This window comes from Chamaea fasciata, unplaced genomic scaffold (genome assembly GCF_029207755.1).
Source record: "Chamaea fasciata isolate MVZ Bird 193981 ecotype frontalis unplaced genomic scaffold, bChaFas1.0.hap1 SCAF_1, whole genome shotgun sequence".
Lineage (NCBI taxonomy): Eukaryota > Metazoa > Chordata > Aves > Passeriformes > Sylviidae > Chamaea > Chamaea fasciata.
In genome coordinates, this window is record NW_027094086.1 from 89,756,556 (window position 1) to 89,777,949 (window position 21,394).

Below are 21,394 nucleotides of genomic sequence, written 5' to 3' on the forward strand. Positions count from 1 at the left end.
AGAACTAGCACAATAAGAAAGACTACTGGAAATGGTTATGGTCATGGAACCTGTAGACTGCATGAGTCTGAGCCAAGTGGGTGCTAGGAAGAAGGATGGGGGAAAGCAGCCTTCCCATCAACAGAATCACTTTAATGTGGCTGAAGTAATGTTTTTGTCCCCAGTCTTGTTCTCCAGATAGATAAGCCATTTTACAGTAACAAAATTTAGCCCAAGGAAAAAAAAGTACAACATGGAAAACCACACAGTATACACTGGTTGAACATTTAGTATTATATGCAATTTATAATGAGTTTATAACTATGAGTTATGTTTCAAGCAACCTTTATAATAAACTGCATAGTCAGTGCTTTCTACAGTATCTCCAAACAGATAGCTATTTATTATGCAGAAGATATATAAAGTATGTGGCATATACAGCAGTAAAAACAATACATATGGTGCTTTATTCTGAACTGCATATACTGGGTATATTTCTTTGTGGAAAGTGTTCTGTGTGGAAAAAGGGACAGTATGGCAGTAGCTGGGTGAAGAAGCCCTTAGTCATTCTTTTCACTGAATGCTGGTGACCTATCACCCAGGCAGGAAGAAGGGGAAACAGGGATCTCCGTCAAATGATAGCCACATGAGAGAGAACACATGCAGGGCTGCTTTCCATTCCCCACATTTCTGGCTTACTAGAATATGTGACTGCCTTTCTGTCCAGCAGAGGAGTTCTCTGACCTACAAGAACATCTCCAGCAGGCCCCCTCCACTGTAACTCACTGCAGCACTTTCTCAAGGCCAATGGATTAGCAAGAGTGAAAATTGAGACTACTGGCTCCAAGACAAACAGCACAGGACAGAAACCATGCCTGTATCTTAGGGAGGGTTTCCTCTCTGCTTTCAGTGAGTCATAAAAGATTCATTTCTGAGGTGAGCTTTGAGTCTTACAGATAATTTAGCATGAGGAAAGTAACTGGTGCAGTTTTACCTCCTACTTCTCTGTGTGAATGACTAGACAGACACCAGGTGTTCACTTGGACGATCATGTTTGCCGGAAAATTGTCACTTCCTTGTCAATGAATCAGTTCCAAAAATCATACATGGTAACTTCAGTAATAGGAACATTTAAAATCCCAGTTTATGCTCCCATCCTAGCAGAGCTCCTGAAGTTCAGGGTTCAGTTCTGCCGTGTTCTCTGCAGTGCCAATACTGTACTCAGCACCATCACTTCCTCATTCTGAGAGCAAGACTTCTCCTTCATACGGAAATTGTACCAATACAGCAAGAATGAGGATTCAGTTTGGTGAAGGTATTGGACAAGACAGAAGTGGATACAAGAAAGTACCCCAAGGGACTAACCCATACCACACCATTAGCTATAATCTAAACGAAGCTAGCTGGCAGGCTTCGAATCTTTTCACATCCCTCCTGCTACTTCCACATCAACATAACAAAAATTGGTGGACACATTTTCTCCTGGGAAATTGACATAGATAGCTGTGGTAATACTCTGCCTGTAGGGATTTCTTTTGGCTCAGGTAGGGTATGCCCCCTCTTCAAACCCCAGAAAGACAGCAGTGAGACATTTTGAGGGATGCCATGTATACTTCTTGCGACCAGACCCAATTCTATACTTAGAACTGCTGCCATATGGTGTTTTTCTGTCATGAGGATACCTCTCTTCCATTATATTCTTGCCAGAGCTCTGGCAACAACCATCCAGTCCAACCTTTTCTTTCCCTAATACACCAATACTCACCTGAATGCTCCAGAATTCAGGCACAATGTCCTTACCCTTGCTTTATATCTTAGATTGGGCGACAGAGTTGAGCTGAAGTGGTGTTAGAGACCCCAGCTGTACCTGAAGGTATTTCTTGTGGCCCAGATGTTGGTAGCAGACAGGTATCAAATTGTTCTCCTATATTCCCCTGTAGGGGGCTGTTAGGTGCGGGATGACTGAAACCTGAGCAAGTCAAGAACTGATCCATTCCCAACGCAGGAAAGGAGATAGAGTACAGAACCACCTAATTTTTCAACAGTCTAAATACACACTCCCTGTTTTCTTGTAAAATCAGGACAACAGCATTCTTCTGAGGGCTGCTAGCAGAAAATGATTATTGCAAAACTAGGATGGGTCTCTGAGCACCGCTGCCAGGATGACACCTATACTTATCCAGCCTTCACAGTAACGAGTGAGGCTTTCATGCTCTAGAGCACACATGTTCTACTGTCTGTTATCGACAAAAAACATTTGCAATACTGCCCAAGTCACAAAAATCACAGACTGCTTCTCTTTTTTCCTACAAAATTCATGTAGAGGAGCCATGGAGAGGAGGTACTGCATATTCATTAACAATAAAGAGCAAGAGAGATCTGACTGTAACACATGTTCCTGCTCCATTATACTCCAAGAGATCCAGTCAACTCTTTGCCCATCCCCAATCAGTTTGTTTTCCTCTCACCGCCCTCCTCAACACACAACACTCCTCCTTCCTCACATGGATACCAGCCCCAACTGGGTCGAAAAAACCAGGGCCTTCCAGTGATTTCACTTGGCAGTAGATCTAAAATCCAGAGTGTGGTGTCTCCTAGGGTGGCAGAGGGAGCCTGCTGGCTGTGAGCACAGCACTCAGGTGAGCCCCTGTGCCCTTCCCACGAGCAGCTGCCTCATAGGCAGCCTGCAGTGGGTGTGCCAGCCTGACACCACCAGGACACGCTGCCTGCCTGTGTGTCCCCACACACTAGGGACCTCTGGGTGCTGCAGACTGCACTCTAGCTCAGTCTGAGGCCATGCTTACCAATTTACTTTCTCTCTGTGAGATGAATCTGGTCTTGCTGACAAGAGTGGAACCTGCCATTAGCAGGCAATACAGACAGATGCTCTTTTTCTTCCACAGACTTGTTATTTCCCCAGAGTTTGGTGAAAACATAAGTGGCTCACGTCCAGCTGTGCTCCAAAGAGCCACCTCAACTACTCCTGCCCCTGTGCAGAGAGCTCTGTAAGGGTGCTATCTGAATCAATCCAACTAGGGCACAGATGGATTTGCATAATTTTACTTTGTGCTCCCTCTACTGCCTGTATGCTCCTCACTCACACTCTGAGGAAAGTCATGTTTACATTCCACCCCTTTTTCAGAAGCTTTTCATGGGAATTACTGTTTGCTTCAATAGTGAAAACACTGTCAAGCTTCCTGTTCTGTTTACCTAACAGCTTACTCCATTCAGGGAGCAAGAAGATGATTTTGAAAGTCGTTAACAGGAGTGAGGTGTGCACATCTTTTTAATGTTAGAGAATTGGTTTCTTTACATCTGGATCTCTACTGACTGTCCTAGGAGCTAATACAGGAGTCAACTGGGGATGACAGAAGCACAGGCTTTAACATGCAGGGCAATAGACTGTTTGATTCTCCTGTTCCACAACCATTTGCACAGTGGGAATCTGAGAGTGGATGATAGTTACTTACAGAGATGATATGTCCTTTCAAGCCATGTGCTGAGTCTGCACACTCAATAACAGCACTTAGCTGTGGATAGCCCACCCCTGTCTTAATCCGAGTGGTACACACAGAACCTAGACAAGAGAACGAGAGTAATAAACACAGCCCATTAGGATGACAGAAATGATACAGAAAAAATGTGTTTCTAGCAGCATTATTTTTCTCTCAAGAAGTCTCTATGGCCAATGCTGGCTTCTCACAGATAAAAGGAACACACAGGAACTTGAGTTCTGAAATGCTCTCACACCACTTCATGGGAGCTGTGGCTGAGGAGACTGATGTCCCCCCTTTCTTCTCCGGAAGAATTAACCAGGCTAGTCCTAGTTTAGTTCTCATCAGTAATGCTTCTCAGTGAGGGAATTACTGCATCACAAGAACGCAGATCTAACTGAGGCACCTGAAGGGAGGGGACAAAAGGACCAGAATCACAACCTGTGAGACTCAACAGCAGGATTTATTACCTATTTCTTCTAATAAGTATTTCTATCTCTTTTCTGCACTTTTAAAGAAGTAATTCTCTGGTAAAATCTGCTTTTTTTTTTTTCTTTAACAGTTTTCCCATATTTATTTAATACTAACAGCAGAAATAATTTGACTGCAATTTTGGGGAACATAAAAAAATCAGCACATAGCATTTAAAAAGTGGGATAAGTAATCATCTGAAAGCTGTATAGTGCAACAAAGGAAATACATGAACAATATCTAATCATTGATCTATATACCCATTGTGCATGCATGTACATAAAGATAAAAATAAAGGGGTGCATATATATATATATATATATATATATATATATATATATATATATATATATATAAACACATATATAACCAAATTAATTATAGATCAATATAGCAACATGGCTATAGACTTCTTGAAATACCTTCTCTATTTTCTTCCTCAAATTAAGAGTAAAAATGAGGACTGCTTTTCTCCAGTCTAGGTCAAATAATTTAGGTTACAGATGTAAAAGGTCTGCATGACAATGAGAATTTCAAAACAGATTCTAAACCAAATGCAGTGAAATCTGGATCCCTTCACTCAGCTGATATCCAGGTATACTCAAGCTACCAGTAAAGCAGAAGTTACCAAAGATCCTTCCAAGAACTGACAAAGTGAAAACACAAAGAAAAGTTCTTGAAAAATAGTAAGAAAATTAGTTTTAATATAATTTCTACAGGGCTTGTACTTTACAGTGTATGTAATACTTTGTAATAAATCACTGCCATTTTCCACAGGATGGATCATTATCCAGAGAAGAGACTCAAGACCTGAGGGAGAAGCATTTGTTACTTGTGAGTTTGCAAGGTCGACTTGCACAGATCTATTCAGGAAGATCTCCAGGGAGGACTATACAGCATTTACCTGTATTGCCATGTTTAAGGCTACAAACGATAATTATTTTTTCTTTTAAATCTGAATTTGCCCATGACAATTACACCATGAAATCTCTGTTATTTATTCTTCATGTATTCTGCAGTATTTATTACTTGGTATCTTCCTGGGCACAACTGCAATGTTTATTACATCATTTTCTCTGCTCCAGCTATCCATTCATGGACCTTCACTATCTGGCACTGCAGAGTAAACAATCAGCCTGCACTGCACTAGCAGATCACAGCTATACTGCCAGTGGCATTTGTGTTAGCCACTTTAAAATCTAACCCACATATGGTGACTCCAGCTGCAGCCTAAGAAGAAAATAGCAAGAGAAGGAACACGTGAAGGAAGGCACAAGGAAAAGAGGAAAGAGAAGAGAAGAGAAGAGAAGAGAAGAGAAGAGAAGAGAAGAGAAGAGAAGAGAAGAGAAGAGAAGAGAAGAGAAGAGAAGAGAAGAGAAGAGAAGAGAAGAGAAGAGAAGAGAAGAGAAGAGAAGAGAAGAGAAGAGAAGAGAAGAGAAGAGAAGAGAAGAGAAGAGAAGAGAAGAGGAAAAAAAAAGAGAGAAAAGAAAGAAAAGAAAGACAGAAAGATAGATTGATAGATCGATAATGGCAGTGTATGCCAGACAACAATATTAGGGAAGGGAATATAGGGAAAACTCCGTAAGAAGTTCAGGGTTCTCTTGTTTATCCATGGAAATGTTAGAGTGATAGATAGCATGTAAGGGAATAAATGTAAGTTTTAGCTCCAGGCAATAGTAACAGGTACAGGCAAAGCTATCTGTATTTCACAGTTGATGCCGTTTCATCTTTGAAGACACTGACAGGATAACCTCAGCTTCACAGAACACAAACCATAAAGTTATTTAGAAACCCGTCTTTCCCTGATACAAGTGGACACCTGAACACCGTATCCTTTGAGCTTTAGCTCGGATGACTCATCCTCTTTCCAACAGCCTAGAAAAGTCTTCCCAAACCAACACTTGTTATCAGTGATAATGTCAGGAACTCAGGCAGCCCAGTGCTTCTGATAACAGGCATCTTCACTGACTGAAAGTGCAATATGCCACACTGTGCAGTATGAAACACTAGCACCCTGGGTGTATATTTCTTAAACACACTGTGTGTGCAAGCCCACTGGTACTTTATTGACCTGAGTGGGTCTTGGCATTCTAACAGGCAAGAAAACAGCATTATGCACTTGTTCCACCTGGACAACTCCTCTACCAATGGTACCAAAATCCACCCTTATTTGACTTACCTGGTCCAATACCCACTTTAATAATATCTGCTCCAGAAATAATAAGTTCTTCTACCATTTCTCCTGTCACCACATTGCCTGCCTAGAAAGAAAGAATAATATCACATGAACAGGAGATTTCAAGACTACTTCAGTAAAGACTAAAGATGATAATGTAAAGTTTTATCCAGAGCTTTTACAAGTTGAACTACACAGAGTATGGAAGAATATAGTTCACCATCCTGTTCCTTGGACATGCCACCAAGACAAAACCAGTCGCACAGGTAAACTCTCCAGTCAAATAAATTTAACAATAAGTCCAGTAAACCCTGATCCTTAGCATCCCATCAGGAGATCTTCTTTGTCATCCATCCCCCTAATCCTCACCCAGAGGCTATCAACCACATCATCCCTAACCAAAAGGGCTATTCTTCTCTCTTATATACAGTGAACTGCTCCGCCTCTCCTGCCCTACCTATCTCTCCTGAACAGCCTAGAGACCTCAATGCCTTTTGCCTAACTCACTCTGCAGGAAGAAGTTCAGATCTTGTTTAAAATGCTGGAAAATATATTTTCCCTTTAGGATTCAGTATTTTGCCCATTGAAAGTAAGGTACTACTCTCCTAATGTTGTGCATTGGTGCCAAAATTTGAATGTACATACAGACTGTATAAATCTGAGTGTTCACATCATTTACGTACATTTGGTTGTGGTGACACCAGAGGTTAAAAACAGAGGTTTTTTTACCCTCTGCACGACCTTTGCAGAGATACAGAGAGCATGCTGTTTAGAGTGACCTCTTCTTTGAAAGAAGTTCTGAATTGGTTTGTGTTCTTTACTGTATTGTTCCTTGCACTTCAGCAGCTCCTTTCTTCCTTTTGCCTACATTGTTATCTTTGCTGAAAGTGAAGGCAGCTCTCTCAGCCCTTGTTTTGCTTCTTCTAGAAAACTTCTTCTATTGCTCTCCACACCCCTAATCAATTACTTAGTCTTTGTTTGCCTTCATATCAGACTTCCTTGAAGAAGCCTTTCATGAAGACTTTCTTGAACCTGAGGAATGAGAACTATTCACAGTGGTACAGGTGAGTTTTCACCAAGGCTTTGCACACTTGCCCTTTCTATGGAAATATCTTGCCTGACATACAAGAATGCAATTGCCTGTGTCACACTGGTGGCTCACAGTCACCTTGTGATTTACTCATGCCTCCAGGAACATCTACCTACTCCAACTTTTAGCAGAAACTTGTAGAACTTCCTCTGATACTGTGTTACCTATTCCTAAAGCAAAGTTTTTCACAGGTGGTTTATTGAGGTAGGGGCCCTCTTCTGTCAGAGCCTCGGCTGGGTATGGGGCCTGTAGTAACATACCATGACATACAGATTTTTCTGGTCCATGGACGCTGAGAAAGCAGAGAATGCCAGTGGGATGAAATTACTGATTCTCTTAATAAAAGAAACTACAAAACTACATTCTAGCACACACTTGGTAATTGGCTTGCAAAACTGGTGCACTAAGTGCAGAGAGCTGCCAGTCCATTTCTATTCAGTTAAAGAAACATTTTGATGCAAGTTCAGTGTGACACGACAGGCCCTTGCATGCGTCCAACTGTGGATCTGATGGATCAGCAATCAGAGTGAGGCTAGAGATAACTCCCTTGCCAGGAGTGTCCTCTGTCCAGATGATTTTTGGGGAAAAGACAGTCTTCAAAGAGCAACGATTTCAAATGACATTTGAATCCTATTCAGAGGAGATTTATGAGCTAAAACCTATGCTTTGAGTTACATTTGAAAACAAACTGTTAGCCAGTGCATTTTCAGACCAAGCTTTCCTCTCTGCAAAGGGCTGCACAAGGCAAATGAATGCTGACATAGCACATGCTGAACTGACTCACTACAGCTGTACTAACTGCATTCCCATACTCTGAGGGAATATTGTACAGGAATGCAATCCCAAAAATTGCACCCCACAATTTAAGAAGGATGTGAAGTGGAGAGGGAGGTGCTGAGCTCACCCTGGGATCCAGTGACAGCCTGCATATGAGTGGCTCAAAGCTGTGTCCCTCAGGGAGGTTCAGACCTGACATGAGGAATCAGTTCTTAAGCAAGAGGGTAGACAAACCCTGGAACAGGCTTCCTAGAGAGGTGGCCAATGCCCCATGCCTCTCTGTTTGGTTTCCCAGGTCTTCCCTCACACCGTTTTTGTAAACTGGAGTAACACTGTTTCATCTTCTGTCAGCAGGAACCTCCCCTGACTCCCAAGACCATTGATAGGTGATGAGAGGGGTCCTGCTCTAACATTGGCCAGCTCCTTCAATACTCTTAGACAATTACAAACCAAGTTTGGTTTGTATCTCAGCTCTGTGGCTTATCTCATGTCTACAGAACATTCCTAAATAGAAAAACTGCACAAGATAACCTTCCAGTTTTCCACATCACCTGTTTTGCACTTGTGCAAAAGACAGGGTATTCACTTCTGGAGATCTGAATTCAGATCTAGAGATGTTCAGAAAACCTCTTACATAATGATATTACAGGACCTAGCAAGTGTTTGTAGCAGTACTGATATGGGCAGAGAAGAGGGCAAATTCTAAAGACCTTAGTATTTTCTTAGCTTTTTTCCAATGTAGCTACTGCTGAAGTCAACAGAAGGGTACTCAGGGAATACTGGGCAAGGCCTGTTCTGCACATACTGATTTCTGACTCCTGTTTCACCATTTATTTGTACTGAATTTTGCTTCCTCCTTTTATTACCTTGAAACAGCTGACAAGCCACCACCTGAAGCACTTAAAAAAAGAGTGATAACATCAAGCAGCAATTTGTGGTCTATGATACAGGACCACTTAACTTTGCTCAAAAGAGCATGATATTGATTAAAAATAAAATAAAATGGAACAATCAGGAAATAAAGAATATATAATAGGTACAGTGTTTCAGCTAAGTGCTGCTTCCTTTCTGCTCAGTGGTAATTTGTTATACTAAGTGCTATGCATTCTCAGGTGGGGTGATGGGAGAGTGTGCCACTTAGGACACGAAGGAAGCAATTTACCTCTGCAAGGCAGATGACCACCTGTGCTGTATGACACCACATTACAACTTGGTGAAATACTGGAACATACTCAAAGATTCATAAATAGGGAGGAGCAGGTATTCAAGTCGGTGGTTCCATGAGATTTGGGATCAAATATGTATTTAACTTAAACAGCAGTGTCTTCTCATTAGCACAGCATAGAGGGTTGTCAAACTGTCTCTTCAGAAATGTTAACCAGACGTTTACTGTTAAGTTACTGCTAGAAAACGTTGGAACTGCATATGTTGGTTCAAAATGCTCATCCTAGCAGGGAAAAGAACTTATGTCCCCAGCATACATTTTTTCCTGGAATGCATGTACACACATCACTGATTTCTGTCTTTCTGAATCTGCAGATCCTTAACAAATTTTCAAGTAAGACGTGGAGCTCTACATAGCAGACTTCAACCTGCCAGTGAGAGGCTTGCTTCTTTGAGGTACCTTTTGCAGATCTCAGAGAGCACAAAAAAAAACACTATGAGAGAGGCACAGCTATCTGTATGTGAAGAGACCCCAGTATGACAGCTGAAAGGAAATCAGTTTACTCACATCCAGCTGAACTCTGCTTAAATTAAACCAATGTTTGCCTTACCACTGATACCAGTAAGACAGCTGAATTGAGGCAAAAGGGCTTTTGAAGTCCCCACCGGAATGGTAAAGCCAGAGTACAACTTAAAAAAAAAATCTGAAAAGGTCAATATAGAAAGACTGAGACTACAGAAATGAAACCCTTTAAAAATTAACTTAAAAGAATAGAACACAATTGGAACGTGCAGAATGAAGTCACTACAGACAATACACTTTGCAGTGTGTTTACACAAGCAGTCAGGGAACACAGCATTTAGTGCAAGTATTGTAATGGACCATCACTCAGTATGAGGTTTCAAGTGAACACCATCCTGGGTCAGTCCAGCACTATCCAGGATGACTGAACTGTGGGTCAATCCTGAGGAAAATCCTGGCCTCAGAGAAGTCAAATTACTGACTTTAATGAGATTAAGATTTTACCTAACAGGATTATAAAGACTATGGCTTCTCTGACAGAGATACAAAATTAGTGAACACAGTAGGGCAGTGCCTCTGAATTTCAGTCAGGCATTTGATACTGTGCCTCATGAAAGCCTGCTATAAATATCAACTCATACTGCCTAAGACAAGAACACTGCTGCACTGATTGAAAGCTGCTGGCAAATGGCAATGGATCGAGCTGGGGAGAAGTGTGTCTATGACAACAGTTCTCAAACTTTCTTCTTGTATCCTAGAGGAAAGCACAGTCTGTGCCTCCACATTATCAGGAAGACGGCCAAAGGACACTTCCCACCCACAAAAGCAAGGGGTGCTTAACCATGAGAAGGAGAGAGATGCCCTTTGCAAGGTTGAGCCATACCCAGTGGGTGCTTGCACTCAGTACTGTGCCTCACCTGAGACAGGCTCAGCAGCATCACTCTCTCCTATCCTGGGATGCTGCCTGACCCCTGTTCTGAGATTGTCAGCCCTGGTGGACATGCCACGACTGAACTGACTCTGGTGTGTGTTCCAGGGATGAACTGGGAGTAGTCTGCATGGCTTTCTCTGGCTGAATCCTGACTCCAACTAAGGCCCAGTAAAGTTCTGCTACTGACTCCAGCAACAGTTTCTGGCTCCTCCTGTTTCCCTCTGCTTTGCAATTCTGCTTGTCTCCTTCTCTGGCCCACACCTTGTGGGTGCTACTGTGCTACTGTATCTCCAAGTGTGCTCCTGCCTCAGTCTTCTTCCTACTACACTCCCTGCTCTCCTCAGGGCTGCTCTTCTATAATGAACAGAGAGGGATACCATGAAAAGAAAAAACCAGGATAAAAACCTGGCAAACCTTGCTGGCAAAGATAACTTAGCTTGTAGACAGACTTCCAGGGTAATGGAATAACCCTAAAGTCTACAATTAAACTAAATAAGGACTATGCAACCAGTAATATAAAGGCTCTGATCCTCCATCATGAATGCTGACTGAAGTTTTTCTTTAGACTTCAGCAAGTAAGCACAATTGATGCACATAACACTGTGCAACAGCAAAACGCTCCAATGGGTGATCCTCCTCAGGATCTTCCTGGTTCTGGGAAGCACTTGTGAGACACTCAGAAGACTTAAATACTCCTTCTCCCATTCCCAACCTGATGAGTGATTTAAGACAAGTCACATTGTACCTTTGTGCCCATTTGTCTTCCCTACCCTTTGTGTTCCATGGAGACACTGATCTTCTTTGTAAATTAATACAAAATGCAGCAGTGAAAAAACCTTGTGTCAGAACCAGGCAGAAGAAAGTAAGATAATGTGCAAGTAAGTGAGCAATAAAATAAGTATTTTAAAAGACAGAAACATGCATTTGAAAGGTTGTTACACAAGAGATATCCTCCATCTGCAGGGGAGTATTGGCCACAGAGAGTACTACATTAACCACAGTTGCTTTGCACATCCCCTTTCAACCTCAGAGCTGAACCCATTACGTGGCCCCTGGGAAAACACATTCCCTGGGATCCAGGGTTGGGTTACTGTTATGTATTGCACTGCAGCTGACTGTGGAATGAATAGTCATGCTGAGGAAAGCAAACAAGACAGCCTGCAAGGTCCTGAAGATCACTTTCAGCTAAGAGAAAGCTTCTTTATTTTTATACCTCCTATTTAACTGGTAACCCTTTTGTTTGAAAGCCTCAACAGCAGAGAACATACTGCAGGCATAGCACGGACACATCAAAGCAGTCAGAACAGGTAGCAGCAGGACATGTCTTCCAGATTACCATTAAAAGGAGCTTAGACCAGCTCCTGCATTTCAGCCAGAACAGCTTCAAAAGGCCATTTTGGCACAGAACATGAATTCATTTGGAAGCAGGATAGAGGTGGGTGTCTCTAGTTGAATCACAGACCTTCAGGGATTGAACAGACTCTGGAGGCTCTGGAAAACTAAAGGTTTTTGAACATCCCAAGTTTGTAAGCATGCTTTTAGGAGTGGAAATTATCACTGTGCAGAGATGAAAAACATAAGCCATATTAAGCCGTGTTCAGAGAAAGGAGTTACAATCAGAGAAGACAACTGAATAGGTCAGGGCTGTAAATGTGCTCAAGCAGGTGGTGCTATCAGGACAACGAGACCTGAAGTAAGAATAACTTTAGCCACAAAAGCAGAGACACTAGGAAGGCAGCTGAACAGACGTGGAAGGTGGATGAGACTAGCCTACGAACCCTGGACTAAAATCTGGGCTTGATATCTGACTTTGACATTGACTTCCTCTGCCTTCTGGAGAATTCATCTTGGTTGATTTCCCTCTGCAGTCAGCAAAGTCAGCAATGTGTGGGGAGGTGGAGGAGGGCATGACACACGATTTTCTTTCCACTCCTGACAGAGATGAGCTTTGGCTTTAACTGTGATTTAAGCTCCCTCCCACAACTCTTCAAAGACAAAGACACTGGACTAATCATGTCACCAGGGACAATACTTCAGATCCAAAGCAAGGAAACAGCTTCTTCCCTCGCTGCAGTGAATATGAAGCAGAAAGCTCAGAAGGCCTATATTTATCATTCATAGTTCCAAAGTCTCTCTCCAAAGCCATGGGAAATACGACCACATCAAAATGGTTTCCACCTCTCCTGGCAGCTGTTGAAGAATGCCTTTTCACTAGCATATGATAACCCCAACAAGCATTCCAGCTCACTTCAGTTTTCCATCATTCAGAAGCAAGAACACTGCCTTTCTCTGACATGGGAGAAAGGAATGCATTCCTCTCTGAGCTGCTGGAACATGGTATTCCCTAGTGAACCAAGGGAGAATGCACATGTAGAAACATTCTTACTTCACATTTACTTTACATGCATGAAGCTTTATCTCTGGCATGGGAAAGCAGGCAGGTGTTGCCTAAACACGATTTTTTGCTGCACTGGCTTGAAGAAAAGCTGGTAGCCTCATTACAGATCTGCTGTTTGAGGATTTCTGCTATTCTCATGGAAACAATTCAGACACATTTCTTTAAGAGCCCTGGGAAAGCAGCAGTAGCACTCTGCTGCTAGGAGTTCCATGTCCATGCAAACACCCTATTCTTAGGGCAAAAGGGCTCAAGGAAGCATGGAATTAGCACTCTGAGACGGGATAGTAACATCACAGAAAGCACCATGAAAAGCCCCAGCACTGACCATTTTTGCTCCCTGATAATGCTGCTCACAACTGCCCACCATCCCTCTCATTCTTATCAAGGGCAAGGATTGGTCTGCACTGAGCTGTCTGCACAGTGACCTAACAGTCATCAGCCCCAGCTGGCCAGAAATGGTGGCATATTCCCACAGCAAACCTCTCTCTGCCTGGAGTCACCAAAATAAACTTATACACTTAACAATTAGATGTCTCATCTAGTGTGGGAAGGAGGATTTGAGTAGGAAAAGAACTGGATCCACCCAGTCCTCCATGCCAACTTAATCAGACAGCTATATCAGAGCACACACTAAACATTACCACACACATCATCAGCAATGGAAGATGGACAATGCCAAACTGTTACTAAACATCTTTCCTTGCTTCCCTTCCTATTCTAGCTTCTCATGCCTACCAGTCAAACTCTGGGTCCTGTTCCTGGACAGAATTCACATACACACACCCTCCACCCTTTCTACATAATTACTTACCATAATGGTGTGATGTGGGAACAGAGCACGGACAGACTTCACAAACTCCACAAAATACTCTGAATAGCCATTTGCCACATCGAGGCAGATGTACTTGATGGCTGGAATGGCCTCTAGAATAGCTGTTAGCTTTTTCAAATCATCTTGTCCACTACCTGAGCTTGCTGCTACATGCTAAAAAAAACAGAGAGAACAAAACAGAGTAGTAGGCTGCAAAAACTGAAATAAACACACACAATTTGTATGTCCCTTCCTGCATAGTCTTGGCAGGACTTGTGCTGGTAACTAGTGAAAAATCACACAATGTAATATGAAATAAATACTTCCCTGGGAAAAGCAGTGGGCTATTTCTGTCTTGTTTAAATTATATAAAAGAGAGGGAAATTAGCATTCCAGCATTCATTCACAAGTGGCATATATGTCACAGGCATATATAATCATCTGAGATCAATCAAGGTTCAGCCATACTTATATTAACATGAACACAGATGAAGCCCTAACTTGGTATATTTCCAGGAAGTTAGAGAGGCAAAATTTGGGGCACTGTCAGAGAGTAAAATCTGGGTCTTTAAGTTCACCAAGCACTCCCATGATCTACAGAATCACAGAATAATTTTGTTTGGAAGGGTCTACTGGAGATTTTGTAATCCAATCCCCTTTCTCAAGCAGGGTCAGCTACCATTGAAAACAAGCAGATTGCTTCTTCCTTTGTCTTCCAATGAGTTCTTTCCAAAAGAAAAATAGTTTCCACAGCTGCTGGCCTACAAACCTCTGCAGAAATCCAAGGTCACAGTGCAAGTCAGTATTTAATCACCATAGGAATAGAAGATCCTATTCCAGTCATTATGTACCACAAATAAGTTAAGTTTGGAAGTGTTCAGACACAGGACATTCCTGGGACCACTTTCTACCCTATGGTGGCATATAAGTAATCCTCATTGGCTGAAGTACTAGGCTCACTTTCAGATAACTCTATAATCAATAGCCTTTATAATATAATTCTAAAATGTGCCACAGGTAAAGACACAATACAACTGTGTGGTATTCTTTTCTATACAGAGAAAGATCAAAAACTTCACTGAACTTTGAGCAGGAAGGGGAGATGGCCAGGCACACTTACAGTGCCTCTTCTGATACAGAGGCCCACCCAACAAAAAGATGTCTGAATGTGAGAAAGTCACAACTTAAGTCAATGTTTAAATTTACTAAATATAATGACTCAGGCTAGGACCCTGAGAACAAGTGGGATAGCACAGCCAGGAACAGCACAAAGTGAGGTCTGGTGCAAGAGGGTAAGAGGAGGACACACAAGCTCGGACAACTTTCAATGCTCCTCCCTGCCTGGGCTCAGCACCTGGGCCCCTCCAACCTGCAGACTCCAGATCCACTTGCACACTGATGGCACAGACTTTGCCTGGCACAAGGGTGTGCAGGGCCAGCCTGTGGTGGAGTGACTTGAAATTTTTCACATTGGTGCACTACCACAGCTCCCAACAGCAACAGAAGCACAGCACTAATACCTACTCCCAAGTATTTCCTCCTTCTGAGTTCAGGATACTACTCTGTTTCCATTCCAGGCATATGTAAACTTTGCTTTTTTGCATCTTAATATAAGCACTTTCATAATGGATTCACATAGCTGTTCTTTTAAATCAGGATAAGCCACTTCCCTTGATGAATTTAAGAACAGCAAATATCTTCATTCCCCAAAACCTCACTTGACAACAGTACTCCCAAGATACTCCAGTAACAACTCACTCCCAAGAGGCAGTGAGTTCAGAACAAAGCAATAAACCATAATAATTTACAGTAGAAGAATGTACCTCAAGGCATTCTGGGTGATTGGCAGCAAACAGTTTCCATTCTTCCAGAGAGTAATGCTTGTGAATTGCAGTGAACATTGCATGCTAGCAAAAAACCAAGAGAACTGATATTAATGTCCGAGTTAGTAATTCTTCCCTTAGCTGCAAAATAAGGCATTAGAAAACCCCCTTTTAAGTATAGGCTCATCCTGCTTGGAAGAAACAGTAATAGTGAATAATAGACCAGGCAACTATAAACATCCCCTCAAAAGCAAATTGGCATACTTAGCCAACCTTTCAGGACCAGGTTTATGACTTGCTTCATTAAGCTACTGTCAGTATTTTGAATGCGACAGAGGCACATTAACTTAGGAAGTGCTGCAGCTCTATCCCGTAACCTACACTTTCAAAACAACTTGTCAGCTACAATTTTTTTTCTGGCAAAAAGCACAAAGGGATCTCAAAAACTAAGCTCTAGAAGCTCTACCTGAAGCTGAGCTACACCCAAGATGGAAGCTACCCAGTATGGAAGCATCTCCACCAAAACTTTCTTATATCAGGAGCCCTGTTTGTGGTAACTGTGTTGTTGTAAAAGCACACCTGCTTTTTCATATTCTGGAGATTTAAACTCATGTTCCTCTGCTCTCCAGCAAACTTGGCTAAAAATCAACAAAGGCTGCTCACTGTCACCCAGCAGCTCCTCAACTGCTTCAGAAATGAGAGTTGAGACTTACTTTTGCCATAACCACAGCCATTTCAAATGTCCCCACGGTGTCCATGTTTGCCACTATAATGGGAATTCCTGTGTATGTCTGCTTGGAGTTACGGAAGGTGAAGGTGCGCGTGAGGTCAACCTGCAGTGAACAGATGCATTCTTTTAAGTAACTGATTGTAATCTTACACCAGTTTTGCTACAGATTTCAGATACAGCACGTTTAGACACAGCTTCTCCATTTTCCTCACATTTCCTGTTCCTTTTGTTCCACTATTACATCCTCAATTTTTTTTTTTTACAATTCTGCCTTCCAGACAAGAAAAAAATTTAAAGAATGTTTTCTGCATTAAACAGAGCTCTTATTGAAGAAAAAGAATCAAAATAAAATTAAAAGAAAAAGAAAAAGGCAGAAGGGCTTGGAAAGAAAGGCCAATAAGGACTCTGGGTTATTGTATACAGAAGTAACCTCAGCTGTTTGTATGGCTGCCTGAGAAACTCAAGTTGAAGTCCTAACTCCGAAGAAGTCAGAATTGCAACTCCCTCCAGCTCCAGGGCACAGAGGACTTTGTCCCAGTCTTTAAGGTAAATGACAGTATAACAAAGTATGCTCTTTCAGTCACAGTTACCAGCACTCTTGCTATACAATAAGAACAATCATACCTTGGCTTGCTAAACCAAGAAGCTGCTAGTTTCTAAGTTTATGTCTGAAAATTGTATCTACCTTCACCTTCAAAGTTATTTCTTCTTCAGCACCTTCAAATGATCATGGAAACATCAGGCATTTTTTTTCCTTACATCTGCAAGAGGTATTATCAAATTAGATCAACTCCCACTGGCCTACCTAGGATCTTTCCACCTAGGGGGAAAATGCTCAAAAGGAAAAAAAAAAAAAAAGAAAAGAAACGCACAACTCTAAGATATTAGTTCAGTCTCTAGTGAAAATGAAGGCTCTTTCTGTTTTCACTAATCCTCACTTCATCTTTAACCCAGCAACATTTGGAGACCTGAACTAAACTGAAATCCATCATGATTTCAACAGAAAAAAATACAGGATTTTTTACTATTCAATTAAAATACATTTTGAGCACTTCCAAATCGCAGGCTAGATTCTGATTAATAGTGTGAGGGATTTACTACTGATTTGTATAAGAGAAAGAATTGGTGCCTTAGTGATAAACTGTGAATCAGGTTCTCATATAAGCTTGTAAGTGAAAGGTCACTTCAGTGAACAAGCTAAGATACATCCTTAATGGAGACGCTCCCTTCTCTGATTTACTATCAGAGGTCTAATTCTCCAGCCATAATGGATGACAAACCATTCTCACAGGAATTTTAGCAACAGCTAACATTAGAAAATAGTATGAAGAAGATAGGTATGAAACAAGCATGAAAACTTAATTTACTTTTCTCCCTCTTAATACAATGTATTAACTAGAACCTAGGGGGAGAGGGGAGGGGGGAAACGAGTACCCCACAACCAATTCCACTCAGATACCAGCACCAGACACCTTTAGCCTCTCCAATATCCCACAGCAATAAAACAAAAAAATATGTGGCATAAAATCTACAACCTTTGTGTGGCAAATACATTCAGTACATTTTCTTGATTTATGAGAGACAATCAATAGCCACTACTCAATTTCACCTTCTCCATTCTACTCCTCACTTCATGGACCTTTAGTATATCCTCTACAGCTGCTTCTTCCCTATACTGAATTATCCTGGTATGTTTAGCTTTTCCTCGTGGAAATCAGTCAACACTGCTGATCATGCTGGCTGCAATTCTCTCTACCTATTTTGGCAAATTGCGCTGCTCATGTGCACTTACTTACATTAAAAAAATTGAATTAACAACTTCCTACAGGACACTTGTCTGGTGAACTTGCACTAGACAGAGTGCATGAGTAACCCCAGCCAAAGCAAGAACAGACTGTGTGAGTACCAAGACCCCACAGACAGATAATACTGCTCCCACCCTCACCTTTGTTTTAACCAACTTCCGTATTTGAATTCAAGCATCACATTTTCCGATATCTTTTCAAAAGGAGAAAGCAACCATAGAAAATTAAGACTGTGCAAGGAATCAGAAACAAGTACCAACACAGCAAACACACATGAAGATCTGCAAACATCCCGAACTCTAGGAAGCTGACTTAACTCTAGTCACTGCGTAAAAAGCTATCCTTGTGCAAAACGAAGCATTCACACCAGAGAAGCAGACGCTTCCCGATACAAGCTTCAAAGCAGCAGCTTGCTGGGTAACAGGCACTGTAGTGTGCTGCCTCTGTTCCTCTGCCAGAACTATTTATTTATATTCTTGTTTAGAAGCAGACTGGGGCTGTCCATTTCAGATCTGGCTCTCGCAGACTGTTTATCCCTGTTGCCACAGCCTCAGTGATGGTGTCCAATTTCTTAACCTTCATCGGCTTTCACTGACCCCCTCATGACACACACTTTTTCTCATCTGCAGTGTTTTAACAGTTCATCATAGCCACCCGTTACAACCCTGCCATCTCAGCTCATGTTCCTCCGATCGTTTTCCCCTCCCAGCGCCCTTTTTTTTTCCCACAGCCTGCACGCTGCTAAATATACAAAACACTGCACTTGCAGGAGCCATGTGCCTGCCACTCACTCGGTGGAGTACAGCTCCACCTGTTTGCCAGGCCGGCACAGTGAATTTTAAGGAGGGATCCCCAGGCCTCCAAGCAAATGGCTCGAAAGTGCCCACAGGCTTTATGTGCAGTAACTGTACACGATGAGGAGCTACTCGGCCGGGACACTGTTCACCATAAATTAAAAATTACTTGCCAGAGATCAACGTTCTACTGAGAGGGCCTCTCTGATCTCACACCTTATGATGGCAAAGAAGTTTTGCTTAGTTATTGCCTTCAAAATCCCTGGCCATAAGCCCATAGTAAGCACAGCCCCCCTGTTTCACTTTCCCTTTCTACCTCAGTCTCTCTCTCTTACAACTCCATGTCCCCTGGAGAAAACCTTAATCCTCTTTTTATCCCCCAATGCATCATAATTCCTTCTTTAGCCAACTTAGATCCCTTGTTAACCTTGGGGTTATGTGGGGTAAAGGAAAAGGCACCTTCGACCCTGAGGCAGCCATCTTTTTTTGTGGAGGCAATCGATCCTCACGGGATTGATTTCCTCGGGATCTTTGCCGATCCCTGATGAGAGAGAACCACAGAACTGTTCCGGCTAACAGCGGCCAGCAGGGATACAGAGCGCCAGGGGGACTCCCCAGGGCTCTGCACACACAGCTCACACGGGGGTTAAATCCAAATGAGAGTGGAACGCACCCATCGCCCCAGGTCTGATGTGACTTCCCTTAAAACTCCCCATGATGGGGTCCCAGCCCGGGGCACCCTGCGCACTGGGAAGCGCTCCGCGGTGTCTTCGCGGGTTTTTAATCAGAAAAATTTATTTTTTTTTTCCTAAGAGCACATCGGTACCAGCACCGCCCACACCCCGAGGCTGAGCGAAATGCTGCCAGTCAGGTGGCATCACCGGCCCAAGCCGCGGGGCGGGTAACCGGACACCGCTGTCCTGCAGCGCTGCTGCTCCGCCGCCGCCCCCTCCGACCCCCGCTCAGCGCCGCAGAGGCACCTGTTAGGAGCAAGCAATCCCCCACTGCCCCCCTCAGATTTCAGCTTGAGGACCAAGGGGGACCAGCGCGGCACCGGCCGCCCCCCGCTCCGCTGGCGCCGTGGGGGGACACGCCGCGGGCTGCGCAACCCCGGCCCCGTCCTCCTCTCCCGGGAGCAACGGCATCCCTCCGCCATGCCAAGGGCGTCTCGATCGGGGAGGGCATTGCTGCGCTGGACCGGGAAATAAAAATAAAGCAGGGGGGGAAGGCGGGTTAAGGAAGTTAAGCGTTGAGAGGGGGGGAGGGGAGGGGGGAAGCATGCTGGGTTTGGATGCCCCCACCTCTGCTCTGCTTTTGAGGCTGCTCCTTTTAGGTCTGACCAGGACATCTTTAAAGTCCAGTTTGAGGTCTGCGTCTACCCGGGGCATCTCGCTGGGGTGTCGGGGTGCGGGGACCGGGGCTGTCCTGGCGGCGGAGGCGGCGGCAGTGGCGGCCCTGCTGTGCTAGCTGCACCGCCCCGCCTGCAGAGCCGAGCCGAGCCGGCCAAAGCCCGCCGGCCGCGCACCGAGCGTATTTATAGGGCGCGGGCACCGGGCCCCATCGCTTTATTAGGCGAGGGCTGTTTTTAGCCGAGCGGCCCGCGGGGCCCTGCCCCGTCCACCGCCGCAGCCACCCCCGCCTCTCCACTGGGCACTGTGCGGTGGGGGGCAGACAGGGACGCGTCGCCCGTCCGCAACCGCCCCGTGCGGGGCGAGGCGCCGGCGGCACCGCGGCGGCCTTAAGGGCAAAGCAAGGGCAGAGGAAATGGCGCCTCCATGTGACCGAGCGGGCCCCGCCGCCGCTGGTACCGGGTGCGGGAGCCCGGCCGTGCCGGGCGGCTGCTGCGGGGCTGAACGGACATCTTGGCTCGCCGCCCTCTACCTTCCACCACGCCGAGCCGGGGTTTGCGGCGTCCCTCAACGCTGCTAGGGTTGCTGCAGCACGGCCCAAAATGCTGTCCCTCCAGCCATATAAAAAAGACACCACTTGGTCTAGCTGGGCTGCCGTGGGAATCCCACTTCCCGGGGTGCTCTGCTCTGAGGCCAAACCCGGTCCCCTGCCTGCCCCGCATCCTGTAACACCGAGGCGGATCTGGGGTCCCCATCGCGCTGCAGAGCACAGCAGAGAGCCACAGTGTGGTGGTGGCGTTAGAGACATTGGGAAATGTGCAGCTGGTTGGTCACAGGAGAGCGGTCAGAGTACCAGCCACCTGCAGCTGCCTCAGGAATTTCCTACTTCACTGCACTTAGAGAAGCAACGGGGAGTTTTTATTTTTGTTTGGGTTTTTTTTTTTTGTTTGCTTGGCGGGTTTGTTTGTTTGTGGTTTGGGTTTGCTGTTGTTCTTTTGGTTTGTTTTTGTCCCCCCAGCGTACAGGATCCTATTTGTGACTATCTCCTCCATTTTTAATGGTGCTAGCCACGGTTCAAC

The 21,394-nt window shown here is 44.0% G+C and overlaps 1 protein-coding gene across 1 annotated transcript in view; it reads right to left on the bottom strand.

Moving 5' to 3' along the window:
- GMPR (guanosine monophosphate reductase) overlaps positions 1-20,618 on the bottom strand; it is a 41,773-nt gene extending 21,155 nt beyond the window's left edge. Inside the window, exons 1-6 of the mRNA XM_066188890.1 lie at positions 20,268-20,618; positions 16,351-16,470; positions 15,638-15,721; positions 13,815-13,988; positions 6,124-6,205; positions 3,450-3,556 (exon numbers count right to left, since the gene is read on the bottom strand). Of these exons, the coding sequence (XP_066044987.1) occupies positions 3,450-3,556; positions 6,124-6,205; positions 13,815-13,988; positions 15,638-15,721; positions 16,351-16,470; positions 20,268-20,354 (654 nt within the window). The 5' untranslated portion in view covers positions 20,355-20,618. The remainder of the gene's footprint in view (positions 1-3,449; positions 3,557-6,123; positions 6,206-13,814; positions 13,989-15,637; positions 15,722-16,350; positions 16,471-20,267) is intronic.
- Positions 20,619-21,394: the final 776 nt, after the last annotated feature.